Genomic DNA, 27,575 nt, shown 5'->3' on the forward strand with positions numbered 1-27,575 from the left:
AAAACCTCTCCAGCGCATCATCAGAGATCTACAACCTATCCTGAAAGATGATCCTTTACTCTCACAGATCTTGGGAGACAGACCTGTCCTCGCTTACAGACAACCTCCCAACCTAAAGCAAATACTCACCAGCAACCACACATCACTGAACAAAAACACTGACCCAGGAACCTATCCTTGTAACAAAGCCCGATGCCAACTCTGTCCACATATTTATTCAAGTGACACCATCATAGGGCCTAATCACATCAGCCATACCATCAGGGGCTCGTTCACCTGCACATCTACCAATGTGATATATGCCATCATGTGCCAGCAATGCCCCTCTGCCATGTACATTGGCCAAACCGGACAGTCTCTACGCAAAAGAATTAATGGACACAAATCTGACATCAGGAATCATAATACTCAAAAACCAGTGGGAGAACACTTTAACCTGTCTGGCCATTCTTTGACAGACCTGCGGGTGGCTATCTTAAAACAGAAAAACTTCAAAAACAGACTCCAACGAGAGACTGCTGAGCTGGAATTGATATGCAAACTAGACACAATCAACTCAGGGCTAAATAGGGATTGGGAATGGCTGAGCCATTACAAACATTGAATCTATCTCCCCTTGTAAGTATTCTCACACTTGCTTCTTATCAAACTGTCTGTACTGGGCTATCTTGATTATCACTTCAAAAGTTTTTTTTCTCTTACTTAATTGGCCTCTCAGACTTGGTAAGACAACTCCCACCTGTTCATGCTCTCTGTATGTGTGTATATATATCTCCTCAATATATGTTTCACTCTATATGCATCCGATGAAGTGGGTTGTAGCCCACGAAAGCTTATGCTCTAATAAATTTGTTAGTCTCTAAGGTGCCACAAGTACTCCTGTTATTGTTGGAATGTAGGCACAGGAGCCAGGTTAATAAAATCATAGAATTTAAGGCCAGAATGGACCATTATTTATTATTAATTATTATTATTTTATTGTATTAATATTTGTATTACCATAGGACCTCGAAGCCTTAGTCATGGATCATCATCTAGTCTGACCTCCTGCATAACACAAGCCAAAGAACCTAACACAATAATTTAAGCATCAAGCCTATCCCTTCTGGTTGAGCTATTGCACAGGTTCATAATTACAAGTTGAATTTTTAGTTGGGTTTTGGAGCTAGTTGGTTTTGGCTGGGTATTGGAATTTTTAGTTTTTGCATCAGATACAGTTCCTGAACTTAACATTCCACCTATCTGCCCCTTCAGGATGAATTTTATTGAATAATAGTGGAAGATTTTATTGAATAATGTTGGAAGAAAGATACTCCTTCCCTGCAGGATAAGTGGAAATTTAGTGCTCCAGGACTGTAAACTAGAATCTCTCTCTTGGTTAATGTTCAGGCTGGAACTTTTTCCTATCTACTTCAAATGGAATTGAAGACAGACACATGCAAGCCTGCATATGATTGTTTTAGACCTGCCCAGTGCTAAGGTATCCTTTCAATGACTTGATATTGAAGTACTTGTGGCACATAACTTCATAACACATAAAGTAAGGCTAGTACTGATGGATCCCTGAAGCTATAAAAAGATAGAAGAAAGATGGTAAATTTCCATGAAAAGGTTTAATGGTCTGGAAAGCCATTGTAAAATGGAATCGGAAAAAAGGTCTGTAAAGAAAAATCACCGAGCCTTCTGTTGGGATTTCATCCAGCATTTACTTGAATAGACATCATTTTAAATTCTGAAGTGCTCTGTTCATAACAAACAAATTGACTGTGAAAACTCAGTGGACATATTTACTTTAATTCAAAATACAATTCCTCAGTAGGTCAAATGTAATAGTCACACTTTGGAGTCATTGATTTGTATTTAAATAACAAAAGGCTTAGGGTTATTTATTTGAAAGGAAAATGGTTTATAAATTGTAACCAATCAAAGATAAATTTAAAAAGGTGTTAAGAGGAACATATGCACTATGGCAGAAAAAAAGTCTGATTTTTAATTAAAGAGACTATTATATTGCCATTTTACTTTTATTTTAGAAAAATCTTTTAAAGGTGGAAACAAGAGTAAAATTAAAAACGATTTTTCCCCAAAGCCTAGAAAAAAAGAGGAATATGGAACACTGAGATAAAAATCTATGGTCCCAGATTAAATATGATTAAAATGTTGCACAGTAGTCACAGGAAGGTGTGAGTTTGATTGATAAGAAGAATGTACTTGGTAATCATCATGGACCCTGATCCTGCAAACAATTTCATACCTGCTAAGTTTTACACAGGAATAGTCCCATTGACCAGTCATGTGCATAAAGTTAAGGACATGCATCCTTGTCTGCATTATCAGGGCCCGTTTTGTGTCATATGCTGGTATGTGATGTGTCTCTCAATACTACCTGATAATGTCGATTTAACAAGGAGGTAGCTCAACATTCAGCAGAAATGGCCTAAGTGAGTTCAAGGGGCCAATTGTAACCCACGGAATTTTAAAATGTACATCAGAGCTGCCATCCTCTTTAATGAAGTGGACTCTGGTGGGGTAGTAAAGATGTGGCCTATTACTTGGAACAAGATGGAATACTGGTTGCTGGAACCAGTAGTCTCAGAGGGCTTTGTTGTGTATTTGGTTGTTGTGGTAGTATAATCTTGTGTTGCTATGGCAACTGAGTTAGATTATTAGGGGATAGCCCAGCCTGTTTGGGCTGGCTGTTGGTTAGTTCTGGTGTAGCAATAAATGGCTGCTCCAAGATTTACAGCTCTCTGTGTCTCCAGTGATTTCTTCCTAAAACTGTTGCCCCCAAGGATATAACAGGCTTGTCTTCACTAGGGTGTTTTCCCCTCAAGGTAATTGATTGCCAGTTAACTGGGGGTAGGTAATCATTTTTAAAGACTAGTCTGGACACTCCCAAAATGTATTTTTCTGGGCTAAAACCATTTGCAGTTTACCTAGACTGTTCCCACAAATTTTTTTTTTTTAGCTTGGAACAAATCTTTGGAGAGTGTCCAGATTAGCTTTTACAAACAACTTAACCACCTCCAGTTAATTGGCAATCAGTTTACTTGAGGTAAAAAACCTTGCATAGACCTACTCTCTGTGGGCTGCAGCCTGTACTGAAGATGACAAAAATTGCAATCTGCTTCATTTTACGCAAACCGGATGCGTCCTTTGTGCTCAGTATTAGCGTTCAAACCCATCTTCATCTGGACAAAGTTAGGACATTTTATTAGGGACTAGGGGCCAGATTTTCAATGTTATTTAGGCACCTAGTATGTTGATAGGTGCTTAGTGGGATTTTCAGCAGAGCTGAAGCAGGTTATGTGCCTGACTCTTATTGAAATACCACTAGGTGCCTATCATCCTCCTTAGGCACCTGAATATCTTTGTATATCTGGATTTAGATGCTGACTTGGTCTGAGTGGCTGAAAAAAAGATTGGGAAGACGTAAAAAAATGTTCCCCTCTTCTGCATCTGTGCAGAGTGTTGTCAAGGCTGCTTCCCCACTCTGAACTTTAGGGTACAAATGTGGGGGCCTGCATGAAACTTCTAAGCTTAACTACCAGCTTAGATCTGGTCCGCTGCCACCACTCCCAAAGTGCTAATTCCCTTCCCTGGGTAGCCTTGGGAGACTCTTCACCAATTCCCTGGTGAATACAGATCCAAACCCCTTGGATCTTAGAACAAGGAGAAATTAACCATCCCCCCTCCTTTCTCCCACCAACTCCTGGTGGATCCAGATCCAACCCCCTTGGATCTAAAAACAAGGACAAATCAATCAGGTATTAAGAAAAAGGCTTTTAATTAAAGAAAAGAAAGGTAAAAGAAAACCCTCTGGGAGAGTCTCACAGACAACAGATTCCAAACACAGAGGATGTTCCCCTGGGCAAACCCTTAGTTACACACAAAAAATACCCAAAATACCCAATTTGACTATTCCTCTAATTGCACAAGACAGGTTACAAAGAAATAAACATAAACCTATTTATTTCCTTCACTAATACTCACTACTTAATAAGAGGCTGAATTCTGGAGTTTTCCCACTCCGGTCCAAAGTGAAACTCCCCAGACAAAGGGAACTTTCCTCCTTCCCTTTGAACCATCTTGTCCTCCCATTGGTTCCTCTGGTCAGGTGTCAGCTAGGCTAGGTGAACTTCTTAACCCTTTACAGGTAAAAGAGGCATTAACCCTTAACTATCTGTTTATGACAAGTATCAAGCAACAATGGTAAAGAATCACACAAAGAGGTACTTTCTCCTAACGCTGAGCCAGGAACTTTCTAGGCGATTAATAGTGGTTTCCTTATTCCAATAGTTAATCTCACTCTTTCTATTTTACTTCAGAGCATCTGTAGAACCTTCCTCAACCCTGTTGTGCATGGACTGTATGAAGCTAGTGCAAGCAAAGTAGAACAGCAGATACCACTTCACCATCCTGTCCACCACCCCATGACAGCCCCAATTATGCTAATAGTAACTCTTTTTTAAAAATTGTGACAAGTAATGTTATATTTATCGATACAGTTCCTGACTTAAAAAAAGATGTTAAAGGACCAGAACTTTATAAATAATAACTACGGCTGAGCTATATGCACAACTGTTAGCTGTAGTGGTGAAACGTTAATCAGGTTATTTTATAAGATGATCCATTTTAAGGTTTTGCAGATGAAAGTACTGTTAATGAGACAGACAAGACTGGTAACATATTGCTGTCTCATCACAAGCCTGCCAGAAATTTAGTTTAGCCTTAATATTATGGACCAAATTCTGCATTGATTCACACTTTATTGGGACTAATTCTGGCCTCAGTTTGAGCTCCATTGACTTCAATGAGATAGAATGGGGTGCAGAAGTTGGCCCTACATTTTTAATTTTCCATGATCAAGCTTCACTCAGGAATTTGGAATTCCAGAATGACAGCATGGCACTAGTACATGGGTCATTAATAGGATGTTTTAAAAACTGCTTCTAATTTCACCCCAATAGTTTTTCTTTCCACGTGCAGATGAACCCCTGTATAAATGTCTATTTGGAGCTTTAATACTATATATTAATATCTTAGCAGAGGGAAAAGATTTTAATAGGAGTTTAGTGCTCAACAGCTCTCAGTATTGGGCCCATTGTTTTTAATTACAGTATCCTATATAAACGTATACAAAGTTTTACAAAACACAGTATGGTCCAGTGGGCTCAATTCCCGGATGGCTTAAGTAAAAACAATTCCAATTACTTAAATATTGCATAATCAAGACCTGGTTGGATAAGCCAGCAGGATTACTATTAGCCCAACTAATCTGACTGGGTATACAGTCCAACATGAATCAAGAGGAGATTATGGAATGGTTTTGCTTTGTGTATTAAATCTCAAAAGCAGGAGGTTACTCATAAATTGGAGCAAATGATGTGCCTGTGTGAAACAAGAGTCCTAGGATGGCACACTGGTGTGTCAGTCTGCTGCACTGTGGAGATCCTGATGAGTTTTGTAGGTTACTTTTTATGCTGATCTTGGAGGTGCCCAGGCTCAGAGTGATCAGGAATTTCAATGTCCATTGAAGTGGCTATTCTTCGGACTCATAACTGGCTTGACAAACATGCTCTATCCCAGGTAGTTTCTGGTTTTACAGTTAAAGTGAGTCACACTCTGGATCTAGTGTTTGGATGGGTCTGGTTCTGAAGAGGCTATAATTATATAACTATATTATTGTCATGGACTGATCATTACCTCTTCCTGTTTACTGTTCTCTAGTTGGGATAAGGAAACTGTTTTAAGGGTCTCCAATAGAAGGCCAATGGAACTTCCCCTCAGAATGCTATGTATATGGGTCACGCAGACTGACTCTTGGTGCTCTGTTAAAAGTGGCAGATGTCAATTCTAGTCTGCCCAGTTACAACATCAGAATTTTAAGAACATTTGCCATGGGTTTGTGGGAAATAAATAAATGATCTTTTGCCTTCTCCATAGTGTCTGAACACAGAAGAACAGTTTTAGATGGAGGATAGGTTGGTTAATTTGAACTTCCACCATTTGGAAACTGGGAGAAAATTGCTGCTTTCACATAAAATTGTTCTGATTTAGATGGAACATTCTGTGTCTGTAGGTACAGGACAAAATCTTGAGGAAACGGACAAATTGTCTTTTCTGCTTAGATTTCAGCTAGTGATGCTTTTCAGGACAATGCCTCTTCACTCGTCCCATGTCCCTGTTGGATAATAAAGTCACGAGATCGTGGGTCCCTTGCTGTTTGAGATTATGAGTGTCTCTCTTAAGAGTGTTGTTTGATTCACCAATTATAGACTGTAATTACATTCTCCATTTTATGGACAAAATCAAGAGTATGATAGCCAAGCAGTTATGACAATATCTGCAGTCTTCAGGTTTCCTTGATCCTGGTCAGTCTGGTTAAATTTGGGTATGACACTGAAACTAACTAATGACCATTGTCAGTGATCTCCTTAAGATGTGGAGCTGACCTTGTTAAAATGAATGAATGATGTAATTAATGTATTTAATTGTGACATTACTTTGAATTGATCATTGCCTGATAGAGATCGGGGAGCTTTAAAAATAATTCATCTTATTATTATAATTCATTTTGATTATGTTAGTTGTACTTCTTACTTTATTCCTTTAAGTCCAACATATAGATCACTCATTGCTTGCTTTCAGATGAATCAATCAATCAGAATGATATGTGCAGATATTTAGATGAAACCATTACATTCACACAGTAATATCAATACAGTTAGTAAGAATGGCATTACTAAATTGTACATTTTATGCAGTGGAAGCTGCTTCTACACTCTTTCTTCATAAAGTACAAAAAATAATCTAATAGAAATGAAAGAAGGACTGTATTAATTGTGCCCACAAGAATTCCAGTTAATTGACTTTAGACAAAAGCCACTCTACAATTTTTCCCCTCTCCATTTGCCTTTGCAAAAGAATATTTTAAGCAGTATAACATTCCCTCATGTCAACATACATATTGTATAGAACACACACCTGATGTACTGGGATTTCATTGAGCCTGCCTGCTCCACTAGCGTGGGCTCCCTCTCCCTGTTTTGCTGAATTAGGCTCTCCTGCCTCTGGCAGCACACACACACAGGTAGGGATGCACCAGCTGTAGAATCACACAGAGTCTGCAAACAGTTCTCTAGGAGAAGACTCAGCTAGGAAATTGCTTAAGATCTTAAGGAGACTGGTAACAAGAAGTAATTTCTCACCCTAAATGTTGTTTTAGGCAAGTTGCAGAGTTTCTGTAGCTTAGAGTTCCAGTTATTTCTCTTTACAGACTAGACTCCTGTCTTAGTCTGGACTCAGCCCTTGCCTTTCCCACTGCTCAGTTCCTTTGTCTCTTCAGGTACTTTCAGCAGTCTTTCTTCTTGGGCAAAAAGACAATGGAGAAGAGTCCTGTTTGCCTTTTTCCACAGCCTTAAATAGAATTTACGTGAAGCAGGAAGCCTTTGTTTCCAGTAGAAAAGTACCAGCAGTGTCCAAGGTGGTACTTTTTACCAGGTGACATTATCACTTGACCTTGCAGTGTCAAAGAAACCATGAAACCAGGTTTATTTGCAATGTCCACAAGAAGGAACTCCCGGAAGATGGGGGATCTACATCTTGGAAGACTAATTGTCTTTTTCCTAATGGCCCATTAAGGCTGATTGCTTACTGTCTGGTGGGTGTTTCCAAGTATAACCACAGTTGTAATTGTTACATAGTCAATATTCCTAACTCTAGATACAGAAATGATACATGCACACAAATTGGATAATCACATTCAGTAAATCATAACCTTTCCAATGATATCTTACATGAGCCATCTTGCATAAAATATATCTTAGTTATACCATATTCATATCATAAGCATATTTCTATAAAGAATATGGAGCATCACATCACACAGCTCTCTACTAACAATCTTATATGACTAATTAAGAATTAGCCTTTGCATACTATCGGCTTTATCCTGCTGAGAACAGGGCACCTCACAAGAGGTGCTCAGCACTTTCTAGGATCAACATACCAAATGCACAGAGTACATTTTAGGTGTAGGCCCATAAAGGACACTGAAGGCCTGTTCCTGAAAAGCGCTGAAACCACATTCCTTTATCTTTTTGCAGTCTTTGGAGCTGGGCCGGGGGAGAAAGTAACCTGAAATGTACATCCTCACTATGTACCATTCCAATCTGTGATAACTTTGGGGAAGTTACATTCCTCCCCTCCCCCCTTAAGCTGGTGGCCTACTTGCTCTCTCACTTATCTTGTTTCTTTGGGGATGCTAACAAAGTGAGTCAATTCTCCACTTCTTTAATGCACAGAAAAATACCAGGCTCCTTGCATTTTCCCATCGACTGACCACCTCCAATTCAGCAGCAATAGGTCTCCAAAATTGGCTACTAGACACACTGCAGCACTAGTGTTTACCTCATTCTAAGGCCAAGAGAAATCCCCAAATGTACCATGATACCAGAAAATCCAGGCAGAATACCAGCAAAGCAATCCCGTGCCCAGGTTAGTTACAGTTAGTATGCCAGCTGATCAGGTTTGTTCTTCATGAAAAATGGGAAAGGCTTGCAATAGTATTTGCACTGAGATATAAAACCAAAGGTTTTGATCATTTGAGGTCTTTCCAGACTTCTTTAAGCTTTTCTTTAAAAGTAGTGATGTTTCCCCAGTGTTCTGGCCAGGTTCCATCTCTTGTTATTACAGTCTGCCTACTTGGTTCCACTTGCAGTCTCAACTAGATGTAGCTGCTGTGACGGGTTCGGTCATAGAGACCCCCTTGGGACTGTCACTTGACGTGCTGGAATTACTTCTAAGACCATTTTCCACTGCCAGCTTGGGACTCCAGAACCCTGCCTTGTTGATTCAGTCACGCTAGTCTGCTGCAACACAGACCCAGGTCTGGTCCATGCCCCCAAAGCTGCAGACATTAACCAAAAACTGCTCAGCAAGTCACCTATCTCCAGACACCCAGCTCCCAAAGGGATCCAAACCCCAAATAAATCTGTTTTACTCTGTATAAACTTATACGCGGTAAACTCATAAATTGTCCGCCCTCTATAACACTGATATAAACAAACGTGATTTTCTTAAGTATAAAAAGTAGCATTTAAGTGGTTTCAAGTAATAACAGACAGAACAAAGTAAGTTACCAAGCAAAATAAAACAAAACACGCAAGCTTAAGCCTAATACATTTAAGAACCTGAATACAGGTAAATCTCACCCTCAGAGATGTTCCAATAAGTTTCTTTTACAGACTAGACTCCTTTTTAGTCTGGGCCCAATCCTTTCCCTTGGTACAGACCTTGTTAGTTCTAGCTCAGATGGTAACTAGGGGATTTCTCATGAGTGGCAGCCTCCTTTGTTCTGTTCCACCCCCTTTTATAGCTTTGGCACAAGGCAGGAATCTTTTGTCTCTCTGGGTCCCCACCCCTCCTTCTAAATGGAAAAGCACCAGGCTTAAGATGGATTCCAGTACTAGGTGACATGATCACATGTCACTGTAAGACCTCATTCTCCATTCTTTCAGGGCTGGCCTGCACATACCCAGGAAGATTTGCAAGTAAACAGAGCCATTCAAAACCAATTGTCCTAGTCAATGGGAGCCATCAAGATTCCAAGCTACCATTAATGGCCCACACTTTGCATAGTTACAATATTTCTAGCTTCAGATACAAGAATGACACATTCATACAAATAAGATGAACACACTCAGTAGATTATAAGCTTTGTAATGATACCTTACAAGAGACCTTTTGTATAAAGTATATTCCAGTTACATTATATTTATACTCATAAGCATATTTCCATAAACATATGGAGTGCAACGTCACAGTTGCATCTTTATTTTTGCTATATATTGTTGTGTAGAATTGCTGTGTATTTTTTAAAATTCCATAGTGTATTTCAATGGTAGTGATCCCTGTATAATGACTGGTATGAGTCTAAGCACTACGGCTGCATAAGAGTTGTGGTGGCATGATTACCATGGCCCAAGGAACTGCTATTTCTGTTATGATGCATTGGCTCTGCCTAGTATAATTGCAAAGTAAACTTCATTTCAGTTATAGTGGCCCCGATTGTCTCACTCTTATGATAAGTAGTACTTTATTCCAGAAGCAGTACCATTGACATCAATGAGGATATTAAAGAAATTAGGTGCTATTCCATGTGTGTAAGAGTAACAGAATCTGGCTCAGTGTTTGATTTGTAAAGGGCTTTGCGATCCTCAAATGAAGTGTTATAGAAATGAAAAATAGCATCATCATGGTTTGTCACTGTTCCTGTCTTGCATATTCTTGTACTTGCACGTTTCCCTCTAAACAGTCTTATACAACATTCTAGAGCTGTAATAATGCTTTCATTTCACAAATCTCTCCACCCCTTAATTTTGCACCTCCCCTCCTAATCAAGCAAGACTGGATGTTAATCTCTTTGGAGACCACCACCGCAACTCCAGACCAGTTTCTGCAGAGTGTTGCAAGACATTCCATCCCCTCAGAGATTGACTGTACTGCCCCCACTTCAACCCCAAAGTCATCCACACTAAGCAACTCTAGAAGTGATTTGAAATAGAGAGTTTCAAACACGTTAGTAACTGCAGGGCTTCCAGGCTAGGCCCCCATACATTATACATTTATTTCTAAGTATAAAGTAGCACCTTTCATTCCTGGAACTGATAGCTCACTTGGTTTTTATATGGAACTTAGTTTTTATAAAACATAAGAATCTAAAAAACATTTTTAAAAATGTGTGATTTCCTCTTCCTCATTAGAGACATTGAGCCATTTAGCTTCCATTCAAGACAAAATTCTGAGCTGATTTTGTTATTCTTTTCATGACTCTAACCCCATAGTGCTATCTACTGTATCCTAATAGCAAATACTCAATCTGATTTCATTGTAACAAATGAAAGTAGATGATAAAATAGCTATGATTATGCTACTTGTGAATGAATCAACAATGTTTGCCAGCTGCTCTGCCACTTTGAATTATATTGAAATAAGTACCATTTTAAGATGCAACTCTAAAACTGAAGTTACTATGATTGTTACTCCCATTATTTATTTTAAAAAAACACCTCTTCTGAACATTTTAGGAAACTCCAGAATGTATTGCAAATTTATACAAGCTATTTTAAAAACAGACTTTGTATGACATGCTTTTACAATTGTTAATAAATAAGTACAATAGGGAACATTTTAATTCATTTTTCAGAGATAAGGTCAATATTAGGTGGTATGATTATAAAATAATTTTTCATAGTGGTTTTTTTTCTTATTTTACTCCTTGAAAAAGGAGGTTGTTGAGAGAAACAGACTGATAGAAACTAAAGTTGGTTTAAGAAGCCTCATACTAATCACCAAATAATTAACCAGACAAATGTATTCTTTCCTCAGTGTATGGACTTGGAGTAATTAACGTTTATATCAATTGGAATGTTAGGGCCCGATTCTGATCTCACACACAGTGCTACAAATTGGGAGTAATACCACTGAAGTCAATGGAGTTACCCTGATGTCAAACTGATCTGAGATCAGAATCAGACACTGACTATGGTCTTCAAGAACAGGCCATACTATAGTCAATGTATCTAGGAAAGAAAACATCAAATAGGAATTTATAGAATTTATTCTCCAATAATAAACAAGATTATTTTTAACTCTGATTCTTTGCAAGAGGTTAATATATGAATGACAAGCAGAGCTGTATTTCTTTTTTACCGATGACAAATAACAAATTGAGGGGAAAAAATCATTAAACCTCCATCACAGAAATGATCCTTTAGTTTATCTATCTGTGTATATTTTCAGATAGGTCATTCTAAGGGTGGTTGTTTTATTTTATTTTTTGTATCACCATCATTCATTGGAATTGTCCTGTAACCAGAGTAGATTAGTGATTTTTTTGTCTTCATGCTTGTTCTGGTTAGGTACACTATACGCTGAACATTTTAAGCACTGGTTATTTGACAGACATTAACATTAATGTGACCTTAGGCATGATAAATATTTGGCCTTTTTGGACAGAACTTTAAACAAAATGCTTCTCTAGACTTGTATCTGTCTGATATCCTAAGAGTAGCCTTCAGTTGTGCAGCAAATTGGAATGTGCACAACTGTGTGCCTCTCACCTGATACAGAAAATATGTGCAGTGTGACCTGGTAAATATGTGCATGCTTTTAGTTATGGCAGTATCAATGTTGACAAATATGATTAAAATGAAGAGCACAAATCCAATTTCTAGCATCAGAGGGACAACTAAAGTTCTGCTGTTTTTTTGTTTGTTTGTTTTTCAGGATTATGCTGAAAAGGAGAACACAATAGCAAAAGCCCTAGAAGACCTTAAGGCCAACTTCTACTGTGAACTCTGTGACAAACAGTACTACAAACACCAGGAGTTTGACAATCACATTAACTCATATGACCATGCTCACAAACAGGTAAGAGGAATCTGCTAGATATGTTGTCATTCCAGGTGGCATTTTCAAAGCCACCTATGGGATTTGGACACCCAGGATGATCTCCTGGCCCTGCAGAAGTCAATGGGAGCTTGGCCATTTACTTCAGTAGGCAGGATTTCGCCACCAATTTTCATTAAAATTAATGAGGAACTGGGTGTCCAAATCCCTGAGGTGACTGAAAATCCAGGCTTCAACTATGTCCATAGTTAGTAATCCCTAGAACTGAGAACTGAAATGTGCAGTTTGCTTAGAAATAAATCTTAAAAGATATTTTGACAAGGGAACTTCCAAGGTGACCTGACTGTGAGAGAAAATACCCAGGTCTATGGGAACTGTGAGCATTCTAAAAGTGAATGGAAGCAGGGAGTGATGAAACGTACTCAGAAAAACATGAACGTAAAATTCAGTGGTTCTCAGTTTCTCAGTAGTTTGGCATATAAATAAATATTGTAGTCTATTAGTTAAATGTGCCCTGGGAAACAGTTCTTACCACAGATGCAGATAGGAAATTCTCATCACAGTTGATTCTACAGGAATGGAGAACTTATTGCTAGGTTTTCTTTTACCACCAATTACATTTCTCAAATGAATTGTAATTTTTTTTTAAATGGATCAATGATAAAAATATAAATAAGAAGAATACACAGTTTTTGACTCACAGCTAGCTATGAGCTAAGTGTGAACTCTGAAATGCACATATTTGTATTTTCAGTACTAACCTTCTCTAAAATACTGCATGCCACTATGATTATTTATGTTGCTACAGGGAATACTGAATTCATAGTGAGAAGCAAGGCAGTGGAATCACCGGACCATAGGAACTGTGTTACAGGATAGGACCATTAGTCTCTCTAATTCAGTATCCTGTCTCTGACAGTGATCAGATCTGTATGCTTCAGAGAAAGGTGTAAAAAATATTTTAGATATTATTTCCTTATTCGTAGTTTCAGTTGGATAGTTTTATTTGATGACTTTGATTCCTTGTGCTAGAAAGTACATAAAGAGTGAAGTGTAGGTATCACTACACCAAACATGGTGCTGAGTCTCCTATGTTGCTTGCAAGTTTACAAAACATTTATCTCTGTTGTACTCTCATGGACCTCTCTGTGCCACTTGCACCATCATCTAACACCACCACATTCTCCAGAATGATAGTTGCCCTGCCTTTTTTCCCCTCCAAAGCATCTTCCTGGGACACATCATTTCTCTCTTTCTCATCACTAGCAGGAGTAAACACTACATTTTTAATTAGGTAGTACACAAATTACTCTATCAGCCCTTAAATGGTTTATAATTAGAGTTTATGTAGAAGCCTACAGAGATCCAGCATCTTATTCACAAAAGCCTCCTGTTAAAGGCAGGAGAGAAAGATACTTTAAATGAGAAACTAATTTTGTTTTTTGTAACACCATGCTGTAGTCATTTGTTGGCAGAATTTCAAAAATTGGGTTACAATTAACTGTTCTGCATTTTTATTTATGCAACTCAGATGTGCAGAATACCTGGAAACTCAAAAGAATGATGGTGGATGTATGAAAATAACTGTAGAATCTTTGGCTATGTGCAATGAATTTCCCTTTTGGAATTTAGCGTCACCCACTTAAATCCCATGTATATTCTTTCATTATGAGCAACATGAATCAAGTCATTCCAGTAGAACAATATATAGTATTAAAAGTAATCTATCCAGATGTGATTTTTTTTAAATAAAAAGCAAATTTATAAAAAGAAAATGGGTTAAATCTCCTGTGAACTTTAGATAAGACACAAAAATAATGAATATAGATCTTCTTCTAAGGGCAGGATTTTCTGATTCTCTCTTTCATAGGATTTATACCTTCATTGGCCTTTGCCAGACAGGATTCTAAGGTGGACAGAGCATTGAGCCAAACTTTATGGCAGTTTCTATGTTCCTGTGATACTAAATTTAACTCGTCAGGTTTTTTTAAACAGTTTTCATAAAATGAGCTGATCCTAAGTTCAGGGAAAAAGCAAGACTGAGACTCAATAGGAACTGTCACTGACACCATACTGAGTTCGCTATCCCCAGCAGGGACAGAACAAGCCAACTCAGCAGCACTCTCAGTCGCTGCCAAATTTTTAAAGCAAAGAGGACTCAGCAAAGACTGCAGCATTTAGTCTTTTCTCTATTAGTTATAGATGGGATGAGAAGACAGTGTTTTGGATCCTAGAGGTCAGGAGCGATGCCAAATAAAGACTAGTGTTCAATGGTTAATATTTTGTGTGTTTATTTGTATTGCAGTGGTGTTCAAAATGTGCTAGGCACTATACCTAGATACGGGAAGGCATAGCCCTCATGAAATTTCAGCCCAAACGGGAGATATTTTGTAAGGCCAGCTGATCATATGAGATTTCTGTCTGCATCCAAATAACAACCAGAAACTAGTCCCCTTCACATTTTGGATCAACTGTGAATACAATACCTTACTCTTAGGGATTCAGATGCAAATTTGCAGTCTGAGTCCATCTGTAGAACAAAGTGCGTCCAAACAAAGTGATAATTCTCTGTACTAACCCTGGCAAATAAGGATATTGTTGCAGAAATAATAGTAATAAAGAATATTTAGCCCTTATGGCGTGATTTTCATCCGTTGATGTCAAATTGTCTTATAAAGTTGGGTAAGCATCACTATCCCCTTGATGTCAGAAGTTGTGCGTGCTCAGCACAAATGATATTGTCAGAAATTCAGACCACTTATACAACAGCCTAAATATAGCATTGCTAACTTGGCAATCTGTTGGGTCAGGCTTCGATATGGTGAGTTTTCTGATCCCCCCCCCCCCCCAAGTTTTTGAAAGAGACAAGGTTCTTTTTGCATTTTTAAATCAAGTACATTCTGCCTGTCAGTGCCCTCTTCAGGCATACTCGGCGAACTGCACTGTCTTTGCCCCCCACAATCTTCCATCTTCATGCTAAGAGTCAGAGATTTTTTGCCCCTGGATTTATTTTTGCCACCCTCTCCCCTCTACCTTCCTTTCTATCTGTCAAGGACAGAAAATTCTGGGGCAAATGTTGATACAGCCTGGGAATTCTCCTTCTCTAACAGTAGAGCCTTAGCTGGGCCAGTGCTTGAGCAGGTGAATTAAGCCTAACTGGAAAATCCAAGAACTCCCATACCTATGTTCAGCTCTGCCAGGCAGGTCTTTCCCTCCTCAGCTTTCATGATGTCATTTTTGGTGGCTTCCACTCAGCAGGCACCTAATGGTCATTTCAGCAGGCCAGTTCTTGCTCCCTCTCTTCTCTTTCTGCTCCAACAATCCGGGAGCCACTTGTCTAACTATTCTCTCATTACCTCTCCCACAAGACAAAGTTTATCGACTTCGTTGTGTTCGTCATCCATACAAAGAAGTGAGATAAAGGCGTAAATACTCCTGGTGAAAGGTTGCTACATAACACAACTTTATTTCTCAGTCTTCAGAATAACACACAAGAACCCCGAAACAGACATAAAGCAGGCTGTTCCCTAAAAACAGAGAGGCACAACTCACCCCACCTTATTCTAAACTGGCTGCAGAACTGACTCAGTTGACCCAGATCACATGGCTTCCTTCAGAGACCCCTATCCTGCAAGCTGGACCCTGAAATCTCTCACATGTAAGATGTAGCTTGTCATTTTTTTTAACCAGTTTCCAATATACCACAGACTGCAGAGCAGCTATCTATAATCCCAGTGCCATCAAGACCTAATGCTATCTGGATGATCTACTGGTGATAGCACAATGATGCTACAAAGTGACAGCTCACCAAACCATCACATTCCTAGGGTATGGTAGTCTCATGGTGAACCATCAGGAGATTGTCCTTATCCTTATCCCATCTCAGGAACTGTTGCAGCCAGACATTACTGAAGGAGGATGTTCTTTAAGACTTGCTACTTTCCAGCAGTTTATAGCCTGATGTAGCAGCAGAATAGAGAATAATAAAACTATTTACATACCTGTAATTTTGTCCTCTTTGAATGGGAGCCTTACTGCTTTGTCAAGACCTGCCCTGATTTCTTGTGTTTGACAAGTCTGAATATCTGGCTTCATGATCATGGTAAGGGATCTTTCTCTTCAGGTGAGAGAGAGAGAGACATCAGAGCACGTTTTTTTCTTGAGGTTCAGGCTGTTGCCTCAAGATCTAATTTATTTTAGTGTTTTCTTGTTCTTAGCTTTGACCACAAGACCTGGGGAGTAACATCAGTACAGTTCACCAGTGCATCTGTAAAGGGTGCTTACAAGAAGTGTGTCCAGGGGGAAAAAAGTCCCTGCCTCAGGGACTTGAAAAAGAAAAAAAACAAAACACCGAGCAGTTCCAAGCGCAAGGAACAGCAGCAGATTCCCATTCAGAGATGACAAAATCAGAGCTAAGGATGCTAAGCATTATCATTTAGCTCGCTGTTTGACAGTGTGGGCCTAAATAGCTTGTCCAAGGTCCACGGCAGAAGTGGTAATAGAATCCAGCTCTTCAAACTCCTGGGCTACTACTCAAACCATAGGATCACCCTGTCTCTCTTCTGTTGATAAGGAAGCATAGGATGAATACAGTGTTTGTCACTGAATCTTTTCTTTTTTGGTCACATCAATTAAAACTGCAGTAAAGGTGATCCTCTATTTATAAAAAATACTTGCTTCAACTATAGGGATATCTGCCTTATCTCTTCTGACATAGAAAATAGTGATTACATTCCTTTAGAGGATTGTGAAGACTCTGGAGGTATTTCTGTCTGGGCAACTGTCAGCAATGTTACCTGTAACTTTCTGACATGACGGAAAAATGGGAATTCCTGTAGGTGTTCCTCAGAACACTTCAGTGTTGGAGCGGCAGCTGAATATACAGTATATGGCAATAAATGACCTTCATCTAACAGCCCGTGAGAGTCAGCATAGTGCAGTGTTTTGTTATGTCAGTGAGGAAGGCCAGATCACACAAGGTCTCCCGAATCAGTTGTTCCTTGAGGGACTTTTGTTTCCACAAGAACAAAGTGATTTTATTTCTGAATTTGAAAGCCTGCAGCGCTGTCCTGGAACCTCTGACTAACCACCTGACACCACAGAAGCATATCTGATCTTTCAGTGCTCTTTCAGTATCAGGACAAAACAAAACAAATTAAAAAAAAAAACCCACCAAGATGTGGATGAAAAGTAAAATAACAGAGCTAATGCCAAAGAGAGTTTAATCATGCAGCTAGATTACAGTCATATGAGTGCAACTCAGGCACAAAATGGTCCCGTTAAAGAGGCCATTCCTCAACATATGGCTCACTGGATGAAGATCACCCCTCCTTATAGAATTAAACTAGTTGTGTGCAAGGACCTACGCAGGAGTTGTAAGGTGAGAAATGCTTGTGGGCTGCAGTAGCAGGTATTGCACCCCACTCCACGTGTGTGAAGTTTTGTTGCCACTAGATCTGCATAACCATGGATCCTGTGGCTTCTCCCTTCCTCTCAACCCACATTATCTTCTCTGCACTGGCCTTCTGAGATACTGCATTCTGATTATAGAGAATACCTGTAATGTAGCCATTCGGAAAGGAGTCTTTGCTCGTATTTGGGTGTTTATAACATCACAAATTACTTCTGAACTAACACATAACAAGTGAAGAAGAAGGGTGAAAATGAGATCAGTTTTACAAAACCCCAATTTTACTAAGGTTTCAGATGACCCCCTCAAGACATTTTAAACTTAAGTTTATGTGCACCTATATAGGAAACAATGTAGAGCAGCCGATTATACAGTGGTGAATGTTAACATGCTGACCACTGTAAATCTATGCTGTCAATTGTCTAATTCCTTAGACAATGTAAAAACAAAAAACCACCAAACCCTTGCAGTCATCTTTTAAGCTTTTTTTTTTTTTTTTTTTTTAAATCAAGATGTGTGGATATTTTCTCTCTTTGTGAAAATAAATAATATCCTCATACATCATAGTGGATTCTTTCCTGTGCCAACTTCCATCATTCTTTCCTCTGCCAACTTCCTTTCACAACATCCAAACATCATTGTTTTGAGAAGAAACTATGTTGTTTGAAAGGGATAACGAACAGCACAGCCCGCATTAACTCTTCACTTGAAACAAAACATGCTGTGTGTCTCCACTTTTCCATAACCAAAGGTTTCTTTAAAAAAAACAAAAACAAAAACCAAAAAAACTAAACTTTTCAACAAAGATTGTGATGAACAAAGTGTCTGTCACAGGATGCATATCCATTAAGGATACATATGAGATTAAAGGTATTCCCCTATTCTAAGTAAGTTAACCAGAGCTATTGTGACCTTGCAGGCTTTCCGAAGGGAAATTTCCCATCAAGATCTATGCAAGAGAATTACTTGTAGCTCAGACTATATCTATTATACATCAGAAAATGCAAATGGATGTGTGGTTGTCAGCAGAGACAGTATTTGGGGGGGAAAAGAGCCACAAGCAGTGGTGTGTTGGAACCTGATCTTTCTGTTATGATACCTCACTGCTTTTTAATCCCTGTAACCTCAAAATGACAGAGGGAACGTATCAGAAATAGGAATTTTGCTTTGAATTTGATAAAAAAAAATTCTGTTACCTTTGCTGCACAAGATTAAAAACAAAACAACCTCCCAGTATATTTAGGGGTGATAAAACAAACCTCCATAAAATGTATTGTAATGAATCTACTGAGCATGAATAGAGCATTGCAATCAATCTGCTGATCGTGAATTTGCTGCTGCTCTTCTGGGTCCTGACTAAAGGATGATAGACATGGACAAAGGTCCTATGTCAATGGGGAGGGAAATTTGAGATCTAGAGGGACAGTGACAAAGGCAGCTCCAGGTAATGGGGCTGAGTCTCTGGGGCTGTGTACAGTTGAGTTAATCTTGGATTAAGAATAATGGAATTTATGTACATCGTATAGATAAGAACATGTATGTAGTGTAAATAAACATACACTAGACTAGCTTCCATAGCATAAATTTCTAACAATGGAAACTGACCTGCTGCAAAGCCCTAAAATCAACCACTTCTTGGCTGAAGACCAACAATATTTTATATTACTTTTTTCATGTCTGTCTATTCAAAATACGTCACATTCACATTACTGACATAGGATCAGGCTAAGGCAGCAAACTGTCTTGAGAGTGTTGTCATTGCCACAAAATACTGACTAGCTATTACTCACACCATCTTGGAACACTTGGCTTTTAAAATGTTGTCCTGTATTATAGCAGCATACTGGAACTGAGCCCTGTTCAAAGTGAAATCTTAAAAGCTTCAAAAGACTCCCAAGAACTCTTCCACATACAAAACAAATCCAAGGTTATAGACACAATATAGCGGACCAGAGTTTGGTAGCCCCATAAAGGTGGGGTTCCATTTGGCCAACTTTTTTATAAAGTGAGGATGTTGAACTTCTTTCACTTCATTTTTATATCTTGCTCCTCCTGGTTCTGGTACATACATCCTGCTTTACCTTCACCCTGTGAGTGCTTTGTGGAGATTCAGGTCTCCTATAACTCGGTGAGGGAGCAGACTGGAGGCAGAGCCTGAGGAAGGCCATTGTCTGCAGTGTCATTCTCTTAAAGACACAGAAAATTCCAATGCACTTGAATTCTGACTGATTCAGCATTAGCTTTTGCTGGGTCACTAATGAACCCTGAAACCTGCTTAAAAAGGAGGAGTGGAATCAGAAGATATGGCAAGAGTTGGGCTGCTGTCGAAGACTCTGTGGGCCATGAACCTGATCAGCGGCACATAGCTTCTGCACGAATGGCTCTTGGCCCAGTAGATTCTCTAAGAAATGAGAATTTCAGTGCCAAAGTCCCTGCCCCTTCTGCAGCAGGCGGGGAAAAACCCTATTTCCCAGTGGAATTATCAGGCAGAAACCACAAAAATGGAGTGGAAACACCAATTTTTCCATTTTCCTACATGGAAATAATATAGCTCCTGTCCTTGGTAGAATTTGGCTTACAGAAATCAGGGATGGAAAATATCTTCGGCATCATCCTGTCCTGTCCATTTCCTGCCAATGCAAAATACTTCGCTGCAGCTTATTCTGGTGCACTTCATCTTCTCTAGTTTTAAATTACTTAAGTGATGGGGCTTCCACCACTTCCCTTGAGTTCCTGCAATCAAACAAGCAGAAAACTAGTTTCCAGATAGGGAGCAAATTTATATTGCTTCTTTCGGTTTGCTAATCACATTAGAGCACAGTGATATTTCTCATTTCTGTGTCTCCTGATGTGCAGGCAATCTTGACTCTCTTGAATGTTAATTAAACATGGACTGGGATTTAAAAGCTTTTATTTAAATTGAACCATAGGTAGCTCTCTCTCACTGCTGAAAATCACTTTGGCATTTTTTTTCTATATATTTTTTCTGCAGAAGGAGCTGTTTTTCTTTACTGCCCATGGTAATGTTAAATTCAAATGGCAGCCACTATTTTTATATATATATATACATTTATTTCATGTCTTCTTTATATATCAACAGGCAAAAAAGCATAAAACCAATTATATTACATCTATTTTCTAAGTTGTTATGGTTGTTATGATTTTTAAATATAGCTTTTTATGTATTATCATCAGTAGTTACAATTATAAGGAGAATTATCAAGTTTGGGCATGTTCATTATGTACTTCCACTACACAGTGTCTGATTTGTAATGTTTGAGAGGGACAGAAATGTTCCAGTAGAACTCTGTTATTTCTTCCTTCCACTCCATTTAAAAAATGCTGATATTGCTGTTCCCGGGAGAAAAGCAAGATTGCCAAACGACAGTACAGCACTGGACCATGAAGAAGGTGAGGCACAGAAATCAAGATCACATTCTGCTAAAATGTAAGGCTGTGACCAGAGCACAAAGGCAGAAAGAGAATTCCAAGTATGAGTTTATTTTAGAGATACTAGGCTAACAGACATGACTTTTTTTGGAAATTGGCCTTGCCTCCCCGGTGCATAGTAGTTGCTCTATAAATAAAATTAAAGTCTAAATTATGTCTTTTAAGAGACAAAGTAATGCAGCAAGTTGCACTTTTAATGCCGTATAGGACATAATGCTTCCTGGGTGCTGAAGGAAATACACTTCTTACATTTAAAAATTGATATGGGCAGCACTCTCCACAGCACTACTACTCTACTCTCATCTGCCCCTGTGCAGGGGTGGAGACATAGTAACACCCAGGTCCTGACATGCCCCTTCTGAAGTGCTGCTGAAATCTAAGTGCAAATATGAGACCTGGAATGCTGCAGGGGGAAGGGGCTACACTGGATTTACACCAGGATTGAATTTGGTCTGTTGGTTTTGCAAATCACATGAAAAAGAAAGGAAATATCATTACATTTAGCAATTGACTCTTCTGCTTTACAGCCAAAATTCTAAATTGTATCAGCTCTAAAAGGACTGTGAAAAGTGATGGTAATATTTTCCCTCTTTGTAATTATTAGAATCCACCCATAGAATGGACTAATATTGATTGATCAATCTAGATACATACAATGTATTTCAGATCTTCTTTATATATCACACAGGCAAAAAAGCACAAAACCAATTATAAAAAAAAATGTTTTGTTCTGCTGGTTCTCCTTTAATAACATGCTGGCATCGAACATTTGTAAATGACTGATCTTGCACTGCTTTATTACAAATACTTGTAAAAAGAAGTAAATCCGTTTGTATTAGTTATTAACATACTTTATTTTCTGTGTATTTAGGGGGAGAACTCATGCAATGCTTTCTGAAACAGCAAGAGTTGTAATTTAGTTTCCTTTCAGTACTCATATTACTCATAAGGTACATGTCAAGTAATGATTTGCCATTTGGTACCAGCTGTCCCAGGGATTTAGACCCCTTAAATAAAGGACTTCAATCTGTCAGTTTAGACTGGGATATTACTGAGTGAAGTATAATACTACACCTGCAATTTTCTTGCAATTCTAGCCACTTTTATTTTCTCATTACCAAACAAGCCATAACAATGCATTTTTTTAGTAATTATAAATTTTTGGAAAGATATTGTATATCATTTTTAATACATTTCCTAGCCCATGAAGATTTGTTCCTCTCTAATATATACTGTTTTCCTAACTGGATTATTGACTGTGATGAGGTGTGTTTAGAACAAACAGGCCATACTGGAAAAGTATATAGAATATTTAGTTCTACTGGAATCAGAGTGAATGCAAGTAGAATATTAAACCTACATACCAATGTTTCACATTTCACTCAGCAGCCTTTAATTTTCTGAAGAGGTAGAAATTGTCTGTTTACTTACAAACTTTCTTGAATATGAAAGTTTCAACCTCATACTTCTGCCCTGGCTATTAGCATTTTCTGTCTTAACTACAGCAACCCTTTCTTTGCTGCCCTTCCTGACATTCACATGTCTCTCGGGTCCATTTAAATCACTTCTGCTATCATATTTTACTTCCATTACTATAATCATGCCAGTCCCCACACCCTTTGTCACAGTATTAAATACAAGTTCTTTACCTTACCTTCAAAGCCTTTCATAACTTAGCCCCTCCCGAATTGTTTACTCATATTTTATTGTCTCTCTGATTCCTCTCTGCCAGTAATGCAATATTTTATTACCCAATTGTCAATTTCTCCCATGATCACCACTGTGCTTTCTTCCATGATGCACATTTGACAAGCACTCTCCCTGAACTAATCTGTAAAGCAGAAACCCTTCAAATACCTCCTCCAGATTCACTTCTACTGTACCACGTAGGGTAAACTGACAACTAATAATAGTTAGGCATAGAACAGCTAAGATAATTAATGTCTCCTGTTTGTTTATATATATTTTTTAAACGAGAGAACCTGAATCTAACTGTGCCAGCATGCCTTCTGCACACTGTTATCCTTCTCTATCCTCTGCTGGTGTGTTATACCACCTTGCTGCATCTTGTCTTAAATTAGATTTGACTGAGTCCTCTGGGCATTACTGTAATACAAATAATAAATAATAAATAATATTAATTCAAATTCATTAATGATTAATGCAGCTACTTTTAAATGCCCAGCTGCTCTGGTGTAGCTTCCTCCTGTCATCATGCTATGCTAACACTACCAAATATTAACATTAAAAGCTGATATTATAAACTTAGCCCACCTTCCTCTTCCCACTGCTGAAAATCTTATAACCTTTCTGTGTGATGAAATGAAGACAAGACTTTCTTCTTAGATGCAGATTTTTCCCTAATTCCCTTTTCTTTGTTGCTATTATCATTAACTATGTATTGCAGTAGCACCCCGAGGTCCCAGTCTGGATCAGTGACTCCTTATGCTATGTTGCGTACAAACACATGGGTAGATACAGTGCCTGCTCCCAAATTGCTTATAAGTAATGTTAAGGCCAGGCACAAAAAGCAAAAGTCACAGGCAAAAGGAGGGAAGAACAAGATAGGGCTTGTCTACACTGCCACTTAAGTTGACATAACTTGCATTGACTTAATGTGGTATATACAACCATGCTATGTTGATGGGAGATGCTCTTCCACCGACATAGCTGCTGCCTCTCATTGAGATGGATTAATTATGTCGACGGGAGAGCGCGCTTCTGTCGATGTAGCACATCTTCACCGGACACCGCTGCATCAATTGCAGCAGCACTGATTTAGCACAGTAGTGAAGTCAAGCCAATGGTAAAAGTTTGCTTTGTCTGTACAGTGTGTTACACATGCAAAAACTACATTACAAGCATCATTAAGATTGGAAAGTCAAGCACTCAAAATTTAAGTTTCCTGTGCTACCTTGTGCTTATGCATTATGCTACAGTCTTTAATTACATAATCACATACTATTTTTTCTACAGTGCGCAGGATGGCCAGTGTTCACTTAATGAGCAGCTAGTCAGTATTTTGCTTTCAGCGTATACCCCATGCCTTGTTTACTACAGACTACTCAACCCCTGTTCTGAAGTCAGAATTATTAAGTTCCTCCTGGGCTTTTCTGGGATGTTGAGTGCTTCACAAATATTCATGTATTTTCACACCACCCAAATAAGGAACTGAGGCACAGAGCGCATAATGTTAAAAGTATATGCTAATTGTGGGTCTCAATTTGAGAGACCTAAGACTTGATTTTTCAGGGTAGTCAGCATTACATAACACTTTATATGTTCAAAGCATAGTTCACATTGACTTCAGTTGCAACTGAGAGTGGCCAGCACTTCTGCAAAGCAGACCCCAGGGTTTCAAGTGAGTCACCCAGAAGAGGTGGTATACACAATTAGTGACCACCTATGAAAAGTTTGGTTTACCTGACTTGACTAGCATCACACAGGAATTCTGTGGCAAAGGCAGGGACAGAATCCAGTTCACCAGAGCAGCATTTAACTGCCTCAACCATGATATCATCCTTTCTCCTCCTCCTGAAAATCCTCTGCCTCATTCACTACACACCTTCCAAGGGAGGCAGCATGGTCTAGTAGATAGGGCACTGGACTGGGTGTCAGCTGACCTGCATCCTAGTCCTGCTTTGTGATCTGGTGCCAGTTACGTCACCTTTCTTTGCCTAGTACATCCCTTCCAACTTCTGCAACAAATGAAGCAGGGTCCTACTGTCAACAGTCTCTGTCATCCCACAGTCCTCATTCATCTCCAGAGCAGGTTCATCCTGCACATTTAATGAGGGTGTGATTTCCTAGATTTTTAAATAATTACCAGAAATTCCATCAATGTGGGATCATGTTGACACCCATATACATCATCAGCAGGGTTGGAACCTTTGGATCCACCTCACAGACCTCCACCTCTTGAGCTAATAGAGTAACACTTATTCTCTGTGTGGGCCAGCACTAGAAGGGAATAGAAGACTTTGCCAGTGGGTTGATAGCAGAGGAGTGGTGAGATTCAAGAATTTTGGGTTCCTTACTATACTCTGAAAGGGGGTATTATAGTGGGCACAAAGTCTTCTGCCCATTCCCCCCAAGTATGACCCTCTTGTGCCCCACCCCCTCCAATCTGTTGCCATCCGTGTCCTGTCTCTTTCTCACCCCTGACTCCTTGTGCCAGTCCCAATCTTCTAACCCTAGCCAGTCACAATCTCCACTTCTCAGGCTCCTCATCCTACTCCCAGACTCCTTGCCCCAAGTCCTCTCTCTCCCTCTGAACTCCCAGTCTGTTTCCTTTCCCACTGCCAGGCTCCTTGCCCGGCCATTCCCAGTACCCCCAATCTCTTGATCCTTGTTCCTAAAGTCTGAATTCCACCCCATTTTGGCTCCTCTTCTGATCTGTCTCCCCCTGCAGTACGGGCTCCCAGCCCCCAATTTGCCTTCCTAGGCTTCTCATCCAGACTCTCAGTGTCACCTCTCAGAGGGCTGTCTCCCAGTTCTCCCCTCACACCCTGGCTTCTTGTCAGATCTGCCTTCCCTCCTCCTTCACTTCATTCCCTCACCCCACTGGTTCTCACTCCCAGTTGCTCTTGGGCTCCTGGGCTCCCGGGCTCCCGGGCTCCCCCCCCCCCCACCCCGCAGTATAACTCCCTGTCCCAGTTTTCCTTGCCTTCCTGTCAGCCTCCAGTCCCAATCTCCCCCAGTCCAATCTACTCCCCCAAGATCTCTGGAGGTCAGGTTCTTGTCCCCTCTGCATTTGAATCAGGAAACTTCATCCTTCACACTTCCTGAGCCCAGTGGGGTGTGGGAGGGGTCACAGAGCACAGAAAAGACAGGCTCTCTGCTCCCAGTTCAGGTGACTGCACCTGGCACAGCCCAGAGAAACCCAGAGCTGCAATTGCAGGGAAGTCCTGCTCATCCACAGGCTGAAGAAAGCTCAGTGCAGACAGAATCTTCAGTGAATTTATCTGCTCAAATCTAAGAAATCTCTACTGAGCATGTGCAAATTGCAATTTTTCAAAGGATTACAACGTGGGCAAATTTGGCAACAAGGTAACCACACATCCAAATTTCAGTCCTGTTCCAAAACACAAGGGCACTAGCACTTTTCAAAGGAAAAATCACCAATATGGTTTATTATCGGCACAACAATGCGGTTTTCCCCCCAGCCTCATTCTCAGAAATTACTGATTTGGTTTTGCTGAAATTTTCCAAAACAGTTCAGCCTGAGGTAGACACCCAGCATGTAAAATCTCAGGCAAACAGTTAAAGTTAGCAAAGTTATAAGCTACTGAAAACAGGATCTTATAAAGAGACGTGTCAGGCAACCAATAATAGGCAGTGCTACCAAACCCTCCAATAATAACATGATGGTTCCAAATATTTTTTACTTTTAGTAACAGGTAGCAATTATAATTTGATTGACATTACTCTGAAAATTCTAATTATCTGATACATTTTCATCCACAACTCTGTTACTACAGAATTTGCTTTTAAAGTAGCCACTTCTTATTATGAGGTATCCTTTGCTTTGGTTCTGCATAACCAGACAGCTAACAGCAGAGGAAACATGAATCTGCTGATAAACCTGACCCGATTAACAAGAAAGTAAGCAAGGCAAAGTCATGTCAAATTATCTTCCATAAGAATGAGATGGTAAGGAGGGAAGGGCCAAAGAGTTGCCAAACAGAAAAAGAAAAGGACCAGTGTTGAATGAAATAGAATTTTCAGGTTTCAATAAGAACACCATCAATAACAGTGTAAGAAAAGTATAAGAACTCTTGTAAAAAATCCTAGGAAAAGGCCACTTTGAGTACAGTAAGGCTATGGGATGTGATTTCCCCTAATCATGTAGATCAGGTGTTCTCCGCCTTTTCTTTTTGAGTCCCTGCCCGCCCCCCAACATGCTATAAAAACTCCACAGCCCACCAGTGCCACGACAGCTGTTTTTCTGTATATAAAAGCCAGGGCCAGTGTTAGGGGGTAGCAAGCAGGACAATTGCCTGGGGGCGGGGCCCCACGCCATAAGTTGCTAAGGCTTTGGCTTCAGCCCCAGGTGGCAGGGCTTTGGCTTTCTGCCCTGGGCTCCAGTGAGTCTAACACTGGCCCTGCTTGGTGGACCCCCTGAAACCTGTTTTCGACCCCCCAGGAGGCCCCAGACCCCTTGTTGAGAACTGCTGGTATAGATCAAGCTCATCAAACTAGCACAAGTATAAATAGCAGTGGATCCAGGATGGCACTGGTAGTGGTAGCGGAGGCATGGCTGAGCTGTACCAAGTACATACCCACCGGTTTCAGGCAGGTT

General features: G+C 39.6%; 1 protein-coding gene across 1 annotated transcript in view; it reads left to right on the plus strand.

Moving 5' to 3' along the window:
* ZNF804A (zinc finger protein 804A) overlaps nucleotides 1–27,575 on the plus strand; it is a 228,522-nt gene that overhangs the window by 155,438 nt on the left and 45,509 nt on the right. The window contains exon 2 of the mRNA XM_065413818.1: nucleotides 12,292–12,435. Within this exon, the coding sequence (XP_065269890.1) occupies nucleotides 12,292–12,435 (144 nt within the window). The remainder of the gene's footprint in view (nucleotides 1–12,291; nucleotides 12,436–27,575) is intronic.

This window comes from Emys orbicularis, chromosome 11, assembly GCF_028017835.1.
Source record: "Emys orbicularis isolate rEmyOrb1 chromosome 11, rEmyOrb1.hap1, whole genome shotgun sequence".
NCBI lineage: Eukaryota > Metazoa > Chordata > Testudines > Emydidae > Emys > Emys orbicularis.